General features: G+C 38.2%; 1 protein-coding gene across 2 annotated transcripts in view; it reads left to right on the top strand.

The window, feature by feature from the left end:
• Positions 1-13,071, top strand: part of LOC126484601 (spliceosome-associated protein CWC27 homolog) — a 124,452-nt gene that overhangs the window by 35,824 nt on the left and 75,557 nt on the right. For both annotated transcript variants that reach the window (XM_050108168.1, XM_050108167.1), the window contains exons 2-3: positions 6,569-6,778; positions 6,870-7,070. In XM_050108168.1, the coding sequence (XP_049964125.1) occupies positions 6,569-6,778; positions 6,870-7,070 (411 nt within the window). The remainder of the gene's footprint in view (positions 1-6,568; positions 6,779-6,869; positions 7,071-13,071) is intronic.

Raw genomic sequence — 13,071 nt, 5'->3', positions numbered from 1 at the left:
CACCCCCCTCATCTCTCTCTCTCTCTCTCTCTCTCTCTCTCTCTCTCTCCTCCCCCCCTCTCCCCCCTCTCTGTTAAAGTGATCAGTCTTACACATGTACAGTATTTGTAAAACTGAAAAACAGGTACCATACATGTGTAAGATATTTTCTATCATTTAATGAAGAGCCATTTTATCTTACAACTAACATGGTTCATTGAGTCACATATTTGATTGTTTATAAAACAGTGGTTTTTCAATATAAGGCCTTTGACTACAGTGCATTTATCCCAGCAGGACTCCAAATTTGTTTACAACTTGCAAACTATTCATTCTCAACACAAGTAACTCTTTTTTTTTTTTTTTTTTTTTTTTACATTTGACGAGTTGTATACATGGAAGAACCCTGGAGATACTAGAAGGTTTCAGATAAATTATATAATGGTAAGACAGAGATTTAGGAACAAGGTTTTTAAATTGTAAGACATTTCCAGGGGCAGATGTGGACTCTGACCACAATCTATTGGTTATGAACTGTAGATTAAAACTGAAGAAACTGCAAAAAGTTGGGAATTTAAGGAGATGGGACCTCAGTAAACTGAAAGTACCAGAGGTTGTACAGAGTTTCAGGGAGAGCATAAGGGAACAATTGACAGGAATGGGGGAAAGAAATACAGTAGAAGAAGAATGGGTATCTTTGAGGAATGAAATAGTGAAGGCAGCAGAGGATCAAGTAAGTAAAAAGACGAGGGCTAGTAGAAATCCTTGGGTAACAGAAGATATATTGAATTTAATTGATGAAAAGAGAAAATACAAAAATGCAGAAAATGAAGCAGGCAAAAAGGAATACAAATGTCTCAAAAATGAGATCGACAGGAAGTGCAAAATGGCTAAGCAGGGATGGCTAGAGGACAAATGTAAGGATGTAGAGGCTTATCTCACGAGGGGTAAGATATATACTGTCTACAGGAAAATTAAAGAGACCTTTGGAGAAAAGAGAACCACTTGCATGAATATCAAGAGCTCAGATGGAAACCCAGTTCTAAGCGAAGAAGGGAAAGCAGAAAGGTGGAAGGAGTATATAGAGGGTCTATATTAGGGCCATGTACTTGAGAACAATATTATGGAAATGGAAGAGGATGTAAATGAAGATGGAATGGGAGATACGATACTGCGTGAAGAGTTTGACAGAGCACTGAAAGACCTGAGTCAAAACAAGGCCCCAGGAGTAGACAACATTCCATTAGAACTACTGACATCCTTGGGAAAGCCAGTCCTGACAAAACTCTACCATCTAGTGAGCAAGATGTATGAGACAGGTGAAATACCCTCAGACTTCAAGAAGAATATAATAATTCAAATCCCAAAGAAAGCAGGTGTTGACAGATGTGAAAATTACCGAACTATCAGTTTAATAAGTCACAGCTGCAAAATACTAACGCAAATTCTTTACAGACGAATGGAAAAACTGGTAGAAGCTGACCTCGGGGAAGATCAGTTTGGATTCTGTAAAAATGTTGGAACACGTGAGGCAATACTGACCCTACGACTTATCTTAGAAGAAAGATTAAAGAAAGGCAAACCTACATTTCTAGCATTTGTAGACTTAGAGAAAGCTTTTGACAATGTTGACTGGAATATTCTCTTTTAAATTCTAAAGTTGGTAGGGGTAAAATACAGGGAGCGAAAGGCTATTTACAATTTGTACAGAAACCAGATGGCAGTTATAAGAGTCGAGGGACGTGAAAGGGAAGCAGTGGTTGGGAAGGGAGTGAGACAGGGTTGTAGCCTCTCCCCGATGCTATTCAATCTGTATATTGAGCAAGCAGTAAAGGAAACAAAAAAAAAGTTCGGAGTAGACATTAAAATCCATGGAGAAGAAATAAAAACTTTGAGGTTTGCCGATGCCATTGTAATTCTGTCAGAGACAGCAAAGGACTTGGAAGAGCAGTTGAACGGAATGGACAGTGTATTGAAAGGAGGGTATAAGATGAACATCAACAAAAGCAAAACGAGGATAATGGAATGTAGTCGAATTAAGGCGGGTGATGCTGAGGGAATTAGATTAGGAAATGAGACACTTAAAGTAGTAAAGTAGTTTTGCTATTTAGGGAGCAAAATAATTGATGATGGTCGAAGTAGAGAGGATATAAAATGTAGACTGGAAATGGCAAGGAAAGCGTTTCTGAAGAAGAGAAATTTGTTAACACCGAGTATAGATTTAAGTGTTAGGCAGTCGTTTCTGAAAGTATTTGTATGGAGTGTAGCCATGTATGGAAGTGAAACATGGGCGATGGATAGTTTAGACAAGAAGAGAATAGAAGCTTTTGAAATGCGGTGCTGCAGAAGAATGCTGAAGATTAGCTGGGTAAATCACATAACTAATGAGGAGGTATTGAATGGAATTGGGGAGAAGAGGAGTTTGTGGCACAACTTGACTAGAAGAAGGGAACGGTTGGTAGGACATGTTCTGAGGCATCAAGGGATCACCAATTTGTTACTGGAGGGCAGCGTGGAGGGTAAAAATTGTAGAGGGAGACCAAGAGATGAATACACTAAGCAGATTCATAAGGATGTAGGCTGCAGTAAGTACTGGGAGATGAAGAAGCTTGCACAGAATAGAGTAGCATAGAGAGCTGCATCAAACAAGTCTCAGTACTGAAGACCACAACAACAACAACAACAACAACAACAACAACAACATTTGACGAAATACCTATCCTTCCAAAGAAATTTTTGAGTTTAGGAATTTTAAGAAGGTATGAGCCAAATCTAGAAAGGATAGTGGCTGAGAAACTATTTTGAAACCTGGCAAGTGCACTTTTTGCCCTGACAGTGACTGATTAGTAAGCATGGCCCTTGATATGGTGCATGCACAGTTTTTTGTACCAATCTTTTAAGCTCGTGTATGTTTTGTGTCCAACCGTGGTGTTGGGCTAGTGCCTTTGATTAATAATCAGCATTGGCAGCCAAAGACTTTCAGCTCATTCCACCAACGGCCTTTTTGAAGAGGGTGGAGGAGCATACACAGGTTCAGGGCACTCTCTTACCCTTGGGTTGGGAAACTGCCTTTGAAAGCAGAATAATGAGCAATGATCAACAGAATGAGGACACAGAAGGCAATGGAAACCACTGCATTAAAGACACACACCGTGTATCCACAGGACATGTGACCTGTAATTGAAAAAGTGTCATGATTATCTCTCCATTGGCAAAAGATTCCAGAATAGTCCCCTACCCAGATCTCCAGCAGGGGACTGCCAAGGGGAAGGTGACCATGAGAAAAAGATTGAATAACCAACAAAAGGGTAACATTCTATGAGTCAGAAGCTTGAACGAGGTAGGGAGGCTAGAAAATCAGAAAAGGGAAATGCAAAGGCTCAATCTAGATATATTAGGGGTCAATGAAGTGAAGTGGAAAGAAGACAAGGATTTCTGGCCAGATGAGTACAGTGTAATATCAACAGCAGCAGGGTATAACATGGGTAGAATTTATTATGAATAGGAAGGTAGGGCAGAGAGAGTTCTACTGTGAACAGTTCCGTTGTAGGATTGTTCTTATCAGAATCAACAGCAAGCCGCCACTGACAGTGATAGTTCAGTATACATGCCGATATAGCAAGCTGTAGATGAAGAGATAGAGGAAGTATATGAGGATATTGAAAGGGTGATACAGTATGTAAAGGAAGATGAAAATCTAATAGTCATGGGTGACTGGAATGCAGTTGTAGGGGAAGGAGTAGAAGGAAGGTTACAGGAGAGTATGGGCATGGGACAAGAAATGAGAGAGGAGAAAGGGTAATTGAGTTCTGTAACAAATTTTTACTAGAATCACAAGAGGAGGAGGTATGCTTGGAAAAGGCCACATAATATGGAAAGATTTCAGTTAGATTACATCATGGCCAGACAGAGATTCCGAAATCAGATACTGTACTGTAAGGCATACACAGGAGCAGACATAGATTCAGATCACAATTTATTAGTTATGAAGAGTAGACTGAAGTTTAAGAGATTAGTCAAGACAAATCAATATGCAAAGAAATAGGATATGGAAGTATTAAGGAATGATGCTTGAAGTTCTCTAAGGCTATAGAAACAGCAGTAAGGAATGACGTACTAGGCAGTACAGTTGAAGAGGAATGGACATCTCTAAAAATGGCAAAAGGGCAATCACAGAAGTTGGAAAGAAGAATGTAAGTACAAAGAAGGTAACTGCAAGGAGACCACAGGTAACAAAAGAAATACTTCAGCTGATCGATGAAAGGAGAAAGTACAAAAATGTTCAGGATAATACAAATTGCTGGGGAATGAAGCAAATAGGAAATGCAGGGAAGCTAAGATGAAATGGCTGCATAAAAAATGTAAAGAAATTGAAAAAGAATAGATTGTTGGAAGGAATGACTCAGCATATAGGAAAGTCAAAACAACCTTTGGTGAAATTTAAAGCAAGGGTGGTAACATTAAGAGTCCAACGGGAGTTTCATTGTGAAATGCAGAGGAGAGAGCGGATAGGTGGAGGGAGTCATTGTAGGCCTCTATGAGGAGGAAGATTTGTCTGACAAGATAGAAGAAGAAACGGGAGTTGATTTAAGATAGGGAATCCAGTATTAGAATCAGAATATGAGAGAGCTTTGGAGGACTTAAGATCAAATAAGGCAAAAGGGATAGATAACATTCCAGCAGTATTTCTAAAATCAATAGAGGAAGTGGCAGGAAAATGGCTATTCACATTGATGTGTAGAGTGTATGAGTCTGGTGACATACCATCTGGCTTTCAGAAAAATATCACCCACAGAATTCTGAAGACTGCAAGAGCTGACAGATGTGAGAATTACCCCATAATCAGCTTAACAGCTCATGCATCCAAGTTGCTGTCAAGAATAATATACAGAAGAATGGAAAATAAAATTGAGAATGTGTCAGGTGACAATCAGTTTGGCTTTAGGAAAGGTAAGGCACCAGACAGGCAATTCCGACATTGCGGTTGATAATGGAAGCAAAACTAAAGAAAAATCAAGCCACGTTCATGGGATTTGTTGACCTTGAAAAGCGTTCGATAATGGATAACATAGACCTTACTTTGAGGAATAAATTCTTGAGAATGTATGTTTGGAGCACAGCATTGTATGATAGTGAAACATGGACTGTGGGAAAACTGGAACAGAAGAGAATCAAAGCATTTGAGATGTGCTGCTACAGGCGAATGTTGAAAATTAGGTGGACTGATAAGGTAAGGAATGAGGAGGTCCTCCACAGAATCGGAGAGAATAGGAATATGTGGAAAACAGTGACAAGGAGAGGGGACCGGATGATAGGACATCTGTTAAGGCATGAGGGAATGACTTCCATGGAACTAGAAGGAGCTGAAGAGGGCAAAAACTGAAGAGGAAGACAGAAATTGGAATACATCCAGCAAGTAATTGAGGACATAGGTTGTAAGTGCTACTCTGAGATGAAGAAGTCGGTGCAGTAGAGGAATTCATGGGGGACCACATCAAACCAGTCGGAAGACTGATGACTCAAAAAGAAAAAAAAAGTTTTTTTGTTTGGGCAAATAACTTAGTTGTAGCTACTCTAACCTCCATTACTGTAAGCTCCGTGCATTGCAGCTGCTAGCATTGGGCTGTCTGACAGAATGTTGACTATTGCTACGCGCAAGATAACAATGTTGGTGGACTGCTTTATGAGGAGCAAATATGGGTGGACTGTTCATGAAACCATACTGCAAAGAGAGTAGTGACTCAAAGTCTGGTACTCTCTCAACTGACTATATTACAGGTTGCTCAAAGACTGACTAACTGCTAAGTGACAGGAGTGATATGATTTCGTAGTTGTCATGTGATCAGTATGCAAACTCCTTGCATTGATCCGTGGCTCTGAGATTGACACTAACGCCTAGAATGAGACCTCTATGGGAGGGAGGTGTTGTGCTATTCACGTATCTCAGCAGCATGTTTGGTGTAGGGCCTATTCTGAGGAGCGAGTTCCTGGAAGGTTCCTGTAAGCTCCTGGTGAAATAATTTTGTGAATGATAGACAGCGAGAATTCAGGCAATGTCTTCAGGCCATGGGAAAAATCCACTTATTCCTGCCCACACTTTTTTGCATGAAGTTTGACTAAACAGACAGTAACATGGTCCATAGAAACCCAATGGCTTCTATGACTCTTTAGTTAGTTAGTTAATAAAAGTTTAGTTCATCCACTAGTGGATAGGATCGGTCAGGGGAGACAGTCCTTTTGTCACCTCCTGTTGGTATCTGACATTAGAATTTAGTTTCAGTTTTGATTGTGATAGCGCAACTACATTTTTCTTCTTCTGAAAAAAAGTGGGTCTGTCCAAAATTATTATTATTATTTTTTTTTTTTCCCCCTCTCTAAACACTTAAGGCCAGTGCCAGAAAAAGACGTCTACAATTTCCATCCCCATACTTGTCCAACCTGAGCTCATTAACAGTAAGGCATTAAATCTGAACTTTCTTCTTTAGAACACGTGTTCTCGTTGCTATATGCCTAGTTTTTTTAATATATGTTTTAGAAATATTTTGTATTTTATGAAACGTAGATGACCACAACATTTTTACATTTTTAGGTCCTGCTGAAGACAACAGTCGGTGACATCGATATAGAGTTATGGTCTAAGGAAACACCAAAAGCATGTCGAAATTTCATTCAACTGTGTTTGGAAGGATACTACAACAACACTATATTCCACCGAGTGGTGAAAGGTTTCATAGTTCAAGGTGGAGATCCAACAGGTACTGGTACTGGTGGTGAAAGTATATACGGACAACCATTTAAGGTATGTAGTCATTTTCCTTTTCTTCCTTTTTGATTTTCTTGTAATTCTTGCTTGGCATTTATGTAATCTTACTGCAAACTATTTCCTCTAGGATGAATTTCATACTCGTTTAAGATTCAATCGCAGGGGTCTGGTAGCCATGGCAAATGCTGGTAAAGATGACAATGGTTCTCAATTTTTCTTCACCTTTGCTGCTGCCCCAGAGCTTCAGAATAAACATACCATTTTTGGAAAAGTAACTGGTGAAACGATCTACAACATGCTGAAACTGGAAGAAGCCCTAGTAGATGAGGTATTGTTTTCATAGTTAATGGTGTTATTTTGTACACAATTTTTAGAATTGAGATATATGTGGCTGTGTCCTCTATATTTCTTTTGTTTTTGTGATGTCTTCGGGTTGATGAATCCTGTGTCAGATTTTGTGATGCATCTTCTTATTAAAGATCTCTATCCAATACACAGTCATCCATGTACAGTTTGCTTATACTTGATGTTATAATTACTTTCCTGTATTTGCAAGCAACATCTTTGAAATACAATTTAAGAATTTAAATGTCAGTATTGGTGGTAATCAACTGTGCTTTCCTACATCAACACTACTGGCTCACTATTTGATTTCTGACGTACATGTAATTTTAATGTAATTGTATACATAAAAAATCTACTCACCAAGTGGTGGCAGGAGAACACATATATAAAAGGTATTACAGTCTGCAAGCCAGTGGCTCCTTCTACTGGTAAAAGTGTTAAAGAGGAGGGAAGAGGGGTGAAGGTAAAAGGATTGGTGAGGTTTAGGAAAAGGGGTAGAGTTCAGAAAAGTCACCCATAGCCTCAGGTCAGGGAAGGCTTATTGGACAGGATGAGAAGGAAAGACTGAGTTTCACCAGTTGTCATAGTGAATCACAAATATTTTCGTAGTCCTGCCATACTTGTCTTCCATAAACAGTGGCTGGCAATGTCATATAACAGGTAAGAACATATCAGTATGAGTGCTGAACATGTAATAGATTATTCTTTTCTGCTGGTTGCAGAAAGAATGGTTTCTTTGTGCGTCTCGTTCACTTGAAAAACTTTATTAAGGTTAACAGTTATGTTAATGGGTTAGTTCCTTTATACTGCCACAACTAAATCAGATCAAAGCAACTTTAGTCCATTATTCTCTGCGTGCCCTTCTGTGTTCCAGGCCAAGTGGATTGTGGCACAACTGGAACTTACTTTGTGTTTGCACTTTCTTTTTACAAGAAGAAAAGGGAAACATAAGAGTTTTATCAAACTCTTTATCATTTAACACATCTGTATCTGTACTCTGCAAACCAAGGTGAAGTGCATGGCAGAGGGTATCTGCCATTGTGCTAGTTATTAGGGCTTTTTCCATTCCTTTCACATGTGGAGCACAGGAAGAAGGCTCACTTAAATGCCTCTGTGCACACTGTAATTAATCTAATCCTGTCTTCACAATCCCTGCAGGAGCAACATGTGGGCAGTTGTATCACATTTGCGGATTTATCACATAAAGTTGGTTCCAGAAACTTTTTAAGTTGTTTGTCATATCACATTCTGCATCTGGCTTCAAGCGTCTGTCAATTCAGTTCTTTCAGCATCTTTATGACATTCTCCTGTAGGTTAAACAAATGTGTGACCATTTGTGTTGCCCTTCTTTGTATTCGTTCAATATCCCTTGTTAATCCTATTTGTTACAGATCTCATACAATTTGGGCAATATTCTGCTAAGGATCACATGAGTGTTTTGAATGCAGTGTCCGTTGTAGACTGATTGTATTTCTGTAGTACTCTACCACTGAACTGCAGTCTGCCACTTGCTTTACTTATGACCAAGACTCTTATTTCATATACCTAAAAAATTGTTAAGTATTTATGTGAGTTGACAGATTCCAACTGTGCCTCACTGATGCTGTACCGTGGTTAAAGGATACTATGTTTTTTTTCATTTTTCGAAGGACACAGTATTACATTTTTGAACATTTAAAGTGAGTTACCAATCATTGCACAACTATGAAATTTTATCAAGATCTGACAGAATAACTGTGCAGCTTTTTTCAGACAGTACTTCAGCATAGATACCTGCACCATCTGCAAAAATACCTGAGGTTATTATTAATATTGTCTACGAGATCATTAATACACAACATCAACAGCCAGTGTCCCAACACACTTCCTTGGGACGTACCTCAAGTTACTTCTACATCTTGTCAGTTCTCTTTCAGAGACAACATGCTGTGATCTCCCCGCTAAGAAATCCTCAAACCAGTCACAAATGCCACTTCAAACACCATACAAAAATACTTTCAATAATAAGGGTATGTATTAAATAAGTCAAGAACCACTACATTGATCTGACTGCCTTGATCCTTGGCTTTCATTATGTAATGTGAGAAAAGCACAAGTTGGGTTTTGCACAGTTGATGTTGTCAGAATTCGTGCTGATTAGCATGGAGCAGGTGATTCTGTTCAAGATACTTCATTACATTTTAGCTCAGAATGTGTTCCAAGATTCAACAACAAATGGATGTCGAGGATATTGTACGGTAGTTTCATGAATCACTTCTGCTGCCCTTCTTATGGATGGAACCACAGAGGAAGTGTTTTATTCATGGGATTTTGAGTATACTTTATTATTCACGAATGGCCCCAGTAGAACCACGCGCTGTACAGTCAATCAATGTTGCTTTTGACGAAAGGACTTCCTGTGTGTCCAAATTTGTTTCATCCTTTCTGAATGAAGTCTCTTTGTTTCATCAGACCATAGTGTTCCAGTCTGTTTTCTGATTTCCCTCTGACCAACTTCCCAATCAAATGCCTTTTGTCTATATGTTTTTCTATCTATAACGTCTGCCTCTGTTATACTACCTACTTTAAGGTCCTCCTTAATTGCAGTGATCCATTTAATTGGCTCAGTTTTTGCCTTACTTCTGTTTTCATAGAATTCTGCTATTTGATTTGTCAACCTAGTGGGTGCCATTCTTTTAATGTGGCCATAAAATTTAAGTCTTTGTTTTCTCATGTCACCATGCAGTCTGTGTCTTCTTCTATTTTCTTATTACTTCTCACTACAAATTTCTCCATCAGTAATTATGGGGCTTAATATTTTCCAAATAATCTTTCTTTCTTTTGAAATTCTTCAATATCCCTCTTCCTATTTAAAATTAAAGTTTCTGTTCCATAAAGATATCCAGGTTTGTCTAAATTAACTGAATGCCTAAGTTTAGTGAGTTTAGAAAGTGATTTTTTCTCATAAATATTTTGTGTTAATCTGAATGCAGTTGCCATTTTTTGACAGCATATTTGTTTGCAGTTTTTTCCAAGTATTTAAATTGAGAAACCCTTTTTATTTTTCCATATTTCGCTTCGATATATGTTATGGTCAAAACAGGTGCTAACTCAGTGGCAAATTTAGTATACAATCTGATAGGGGTTCCATCAAGCTATGGAGCTTTTTTCAGTTATAACTACTTCTACTGTTTCTCAATGCCATTGACACTAATAGCTATTTCACTCACATTTACATTGGTACAAGAATTAATTTGGGGCATTACTCTATGGTTCTCCTTTGTGAAGGAACATTTGAAAAAAAAAGTTTAAATAACTTATGGGAATGCAGCCAGATGAAGCTGTTGACAAGAACCAAAATTTAGAGAAGCATACCCTGTCATTTTCAAGGCAAAACTGCAGTTTGTATACACCAGGAGAAATTCAGGGCTCATGTTTGAAAATGAAGTTAAGCATTTATGCTTTTGCTTTGCTACCCTGAGTTTCAGTTCCTGTCTTGTGAGTGGACATCTGGATACTAACTTTGTTGCCACTTACAGCCTTTACACACCACCAGAATTTCTTCGGGCTTTGTGAAAAATCTTTCGATAAAATTCCAGTATGGTAGTCACTGAAGGCTTCACACGTTGTCTTCTTGACAGCTAAACATGTTTAATTTAGCATCTATCTATTTATTTTATTTTTCACATGTATCTGGATGTGGTTGTTCATAGTGTAATACCTTTGATATTATTTTTCAGAACTTTTAGTTTTACTACTATGATTAAGAAGCTAATTAATACCTCAGTTGTTAGCTAAGTACCTCATAGAATTAGATTCATTTTTACTGCAAATTCCTCATGCAGATATTGAACAGTAAATAGTGTAAGGAATGCAGCTAAAAATAATGGATATTTAGCTTTTTTGGTTACATTTACTTTTTCATGCAACAGGCCAACCATTTTGTAAGGCATTACTGTACTGACCACCAAGGATTGAAAAAGTATAAAGAAAACACCAGTAACTCAGGAAAACATTGTGATTAAAAAGAGTATGTTACAACAGTAGATCAGCATAAAGTATGTTACAACAGGTTCAGCACACAGTTTTAATCTGCCAGGAAGTTTCATATCAGCACACACTCCGCTGTAGAGTGAAAATTTCATTCTAGAAACAACCCCCAGGCTGTGGCTATGCTATGTCTCCGCAATATCCTTTCTTCCAGGAGTGCTAGTTCTGCAAGGTTCGCAGGAGAGCTTCTGTGAAGTTTGGAAGGTAGGAATTTCGGTCTGACACACTGTTTTAATCTGCCAGGAAGTTTCATATATGTTACAACAGTAGCTCAGCAAAACAAGTGAAACTACATTGATTTGTATTATCTATGTATAGCAGACAACTGCTTGTTTAGAGTACAGTGGCAGTTGATGCTATGTGAACCCTAAGCAGTGAGAAATTTTTCTACTGTAATTATTTAATAGTAAAAATTTTGCTCTTATAGATAACAATTTTAAAAATTTGAATTTTTCTTTCCATTCTCGTCTTTACAGATCTTCATCTTTTTCCTTTTTACAATTGATTTTTATTTTATTACATTCTCTCTGTGCTGTTATAACTGATTAATGTTGAAATCACTGTTTGAGAGTATTGTGAGAATTGTAAAAGTTTTAGTGATTGCAGTGAGCTAGAGAATTAAGTCATTAATGACTCTCTCGTATGTGCATGTCGAGTCTGTAGTGAAGGCAGAAAAATCGCTGACCAAAAGGCTAGAATTTGATTCTCTCAGGCACTACTTGATGCTGTGTAACTTAAACTGGTGAGAGTTGTGGTAAGGGTGGGGGTTGAAAGAGATGCTAAAAAATAGCAGAGAAAGTGGATAGTTTAAGCTGTGTCAAGGTGGAAAGTGCTTATGACCTACTTCAGGAAAAGGAAAAATAACCTCATCCTGGTTCAGAAAATTAGGACGCAGCAGAGTGTGAGTATGAATGGTTCAGTAACTCAGACAGATACCACACAGTAAAAGAAAACCCTTACATGGTTTGTAGCAATTGTGGAAGAACTGTTGATTGACATCCACAAGAAATTTTGAGCTCCAAGGTCCAGGTCACTAGAATTGTGAAATCAGTTGCCAGCTTAATCAGGGACAGAATTGGATTTTCCATCCAAGATGTTAGATGCTGTAGACACTTCAAGGAACCTGCAGCATTGCTTGAAACAAAAGTATATATATATATATATATATATATATATATATATATATATATATATATATATATATACACACACACACACACACACACACACACACACACACACACACACACACACACATGCGTCATTTACAGAAATATAACTTAGTCATTCAGAATACGCATAACAACAGACTTTGCACTAGCAGCAGTACACCAAGAGTCCACATATCGAGTTTCTCATGTACAAGAAGCTGACTTATAGTGCCTGGATTCAAGCATTTACTTAAACATTACAAAACAAATGGGACTGAGGCAATCCATTCTGCAGTGATAACTATAAAAAGAGGAGCTTCATGTCTTCTCCATGTTTTACCAGTGAATCTGTTTGAAATGTAATTCCCTTATACTAGACAAGGACCAAAAGAAAGTGAGAAATTTGTGTTAATATTATATACAAGTGTGATTTGATAACTGATAAAAAAGCAAGGAAAAACTTTGTTTTGTAAACAACTCACCTTACTCATCTACATCTGCATCTACATCATACTCCCCAAGCCACCTAATGCTGTGTGGCAAAGGGTACTTTTGGTACCACTATCTGACCCCTCCAACCCTGTTCCACTTGTGAACAGTGCATGGGAAGAATGATTATCAGTAAGCCTCTGTATTGGCTCTAATCTCTCAAATTTTCTCCTCATGGAGATGTGTGTGTGTGGGGGGGGGGGGGGGGGGGGGGGAAGTAATATGTTGTCCGACTCCTTCTGAAAAGTGCCGTCCTGAAATTTCAATAGTAAATCTCTTCATGATACACAACGCCCCTCTTGTAACATCTGCCAG

Source organism: Schistocerca serialis, chromosome 6 (assembly GCF_023864345.2).
Source record: "Schistocerca serialis cubense isolate TAMUIC-IGC-003099 chromosome 6, iqSchSeri2.2, whole genome shotgun sequence".
Lineage (NCBI taxonomy): Eukaryota > Metazoa > Arthropoda > Insecta > Orthoptera > Acrididae > Schistocerca > Schistocerca serialis.
The sequence above is the reverse complement of the archived record's forward strand: the minus strand, read 5'-3'. Positions and strand labels throughout refer to the sequence as shown.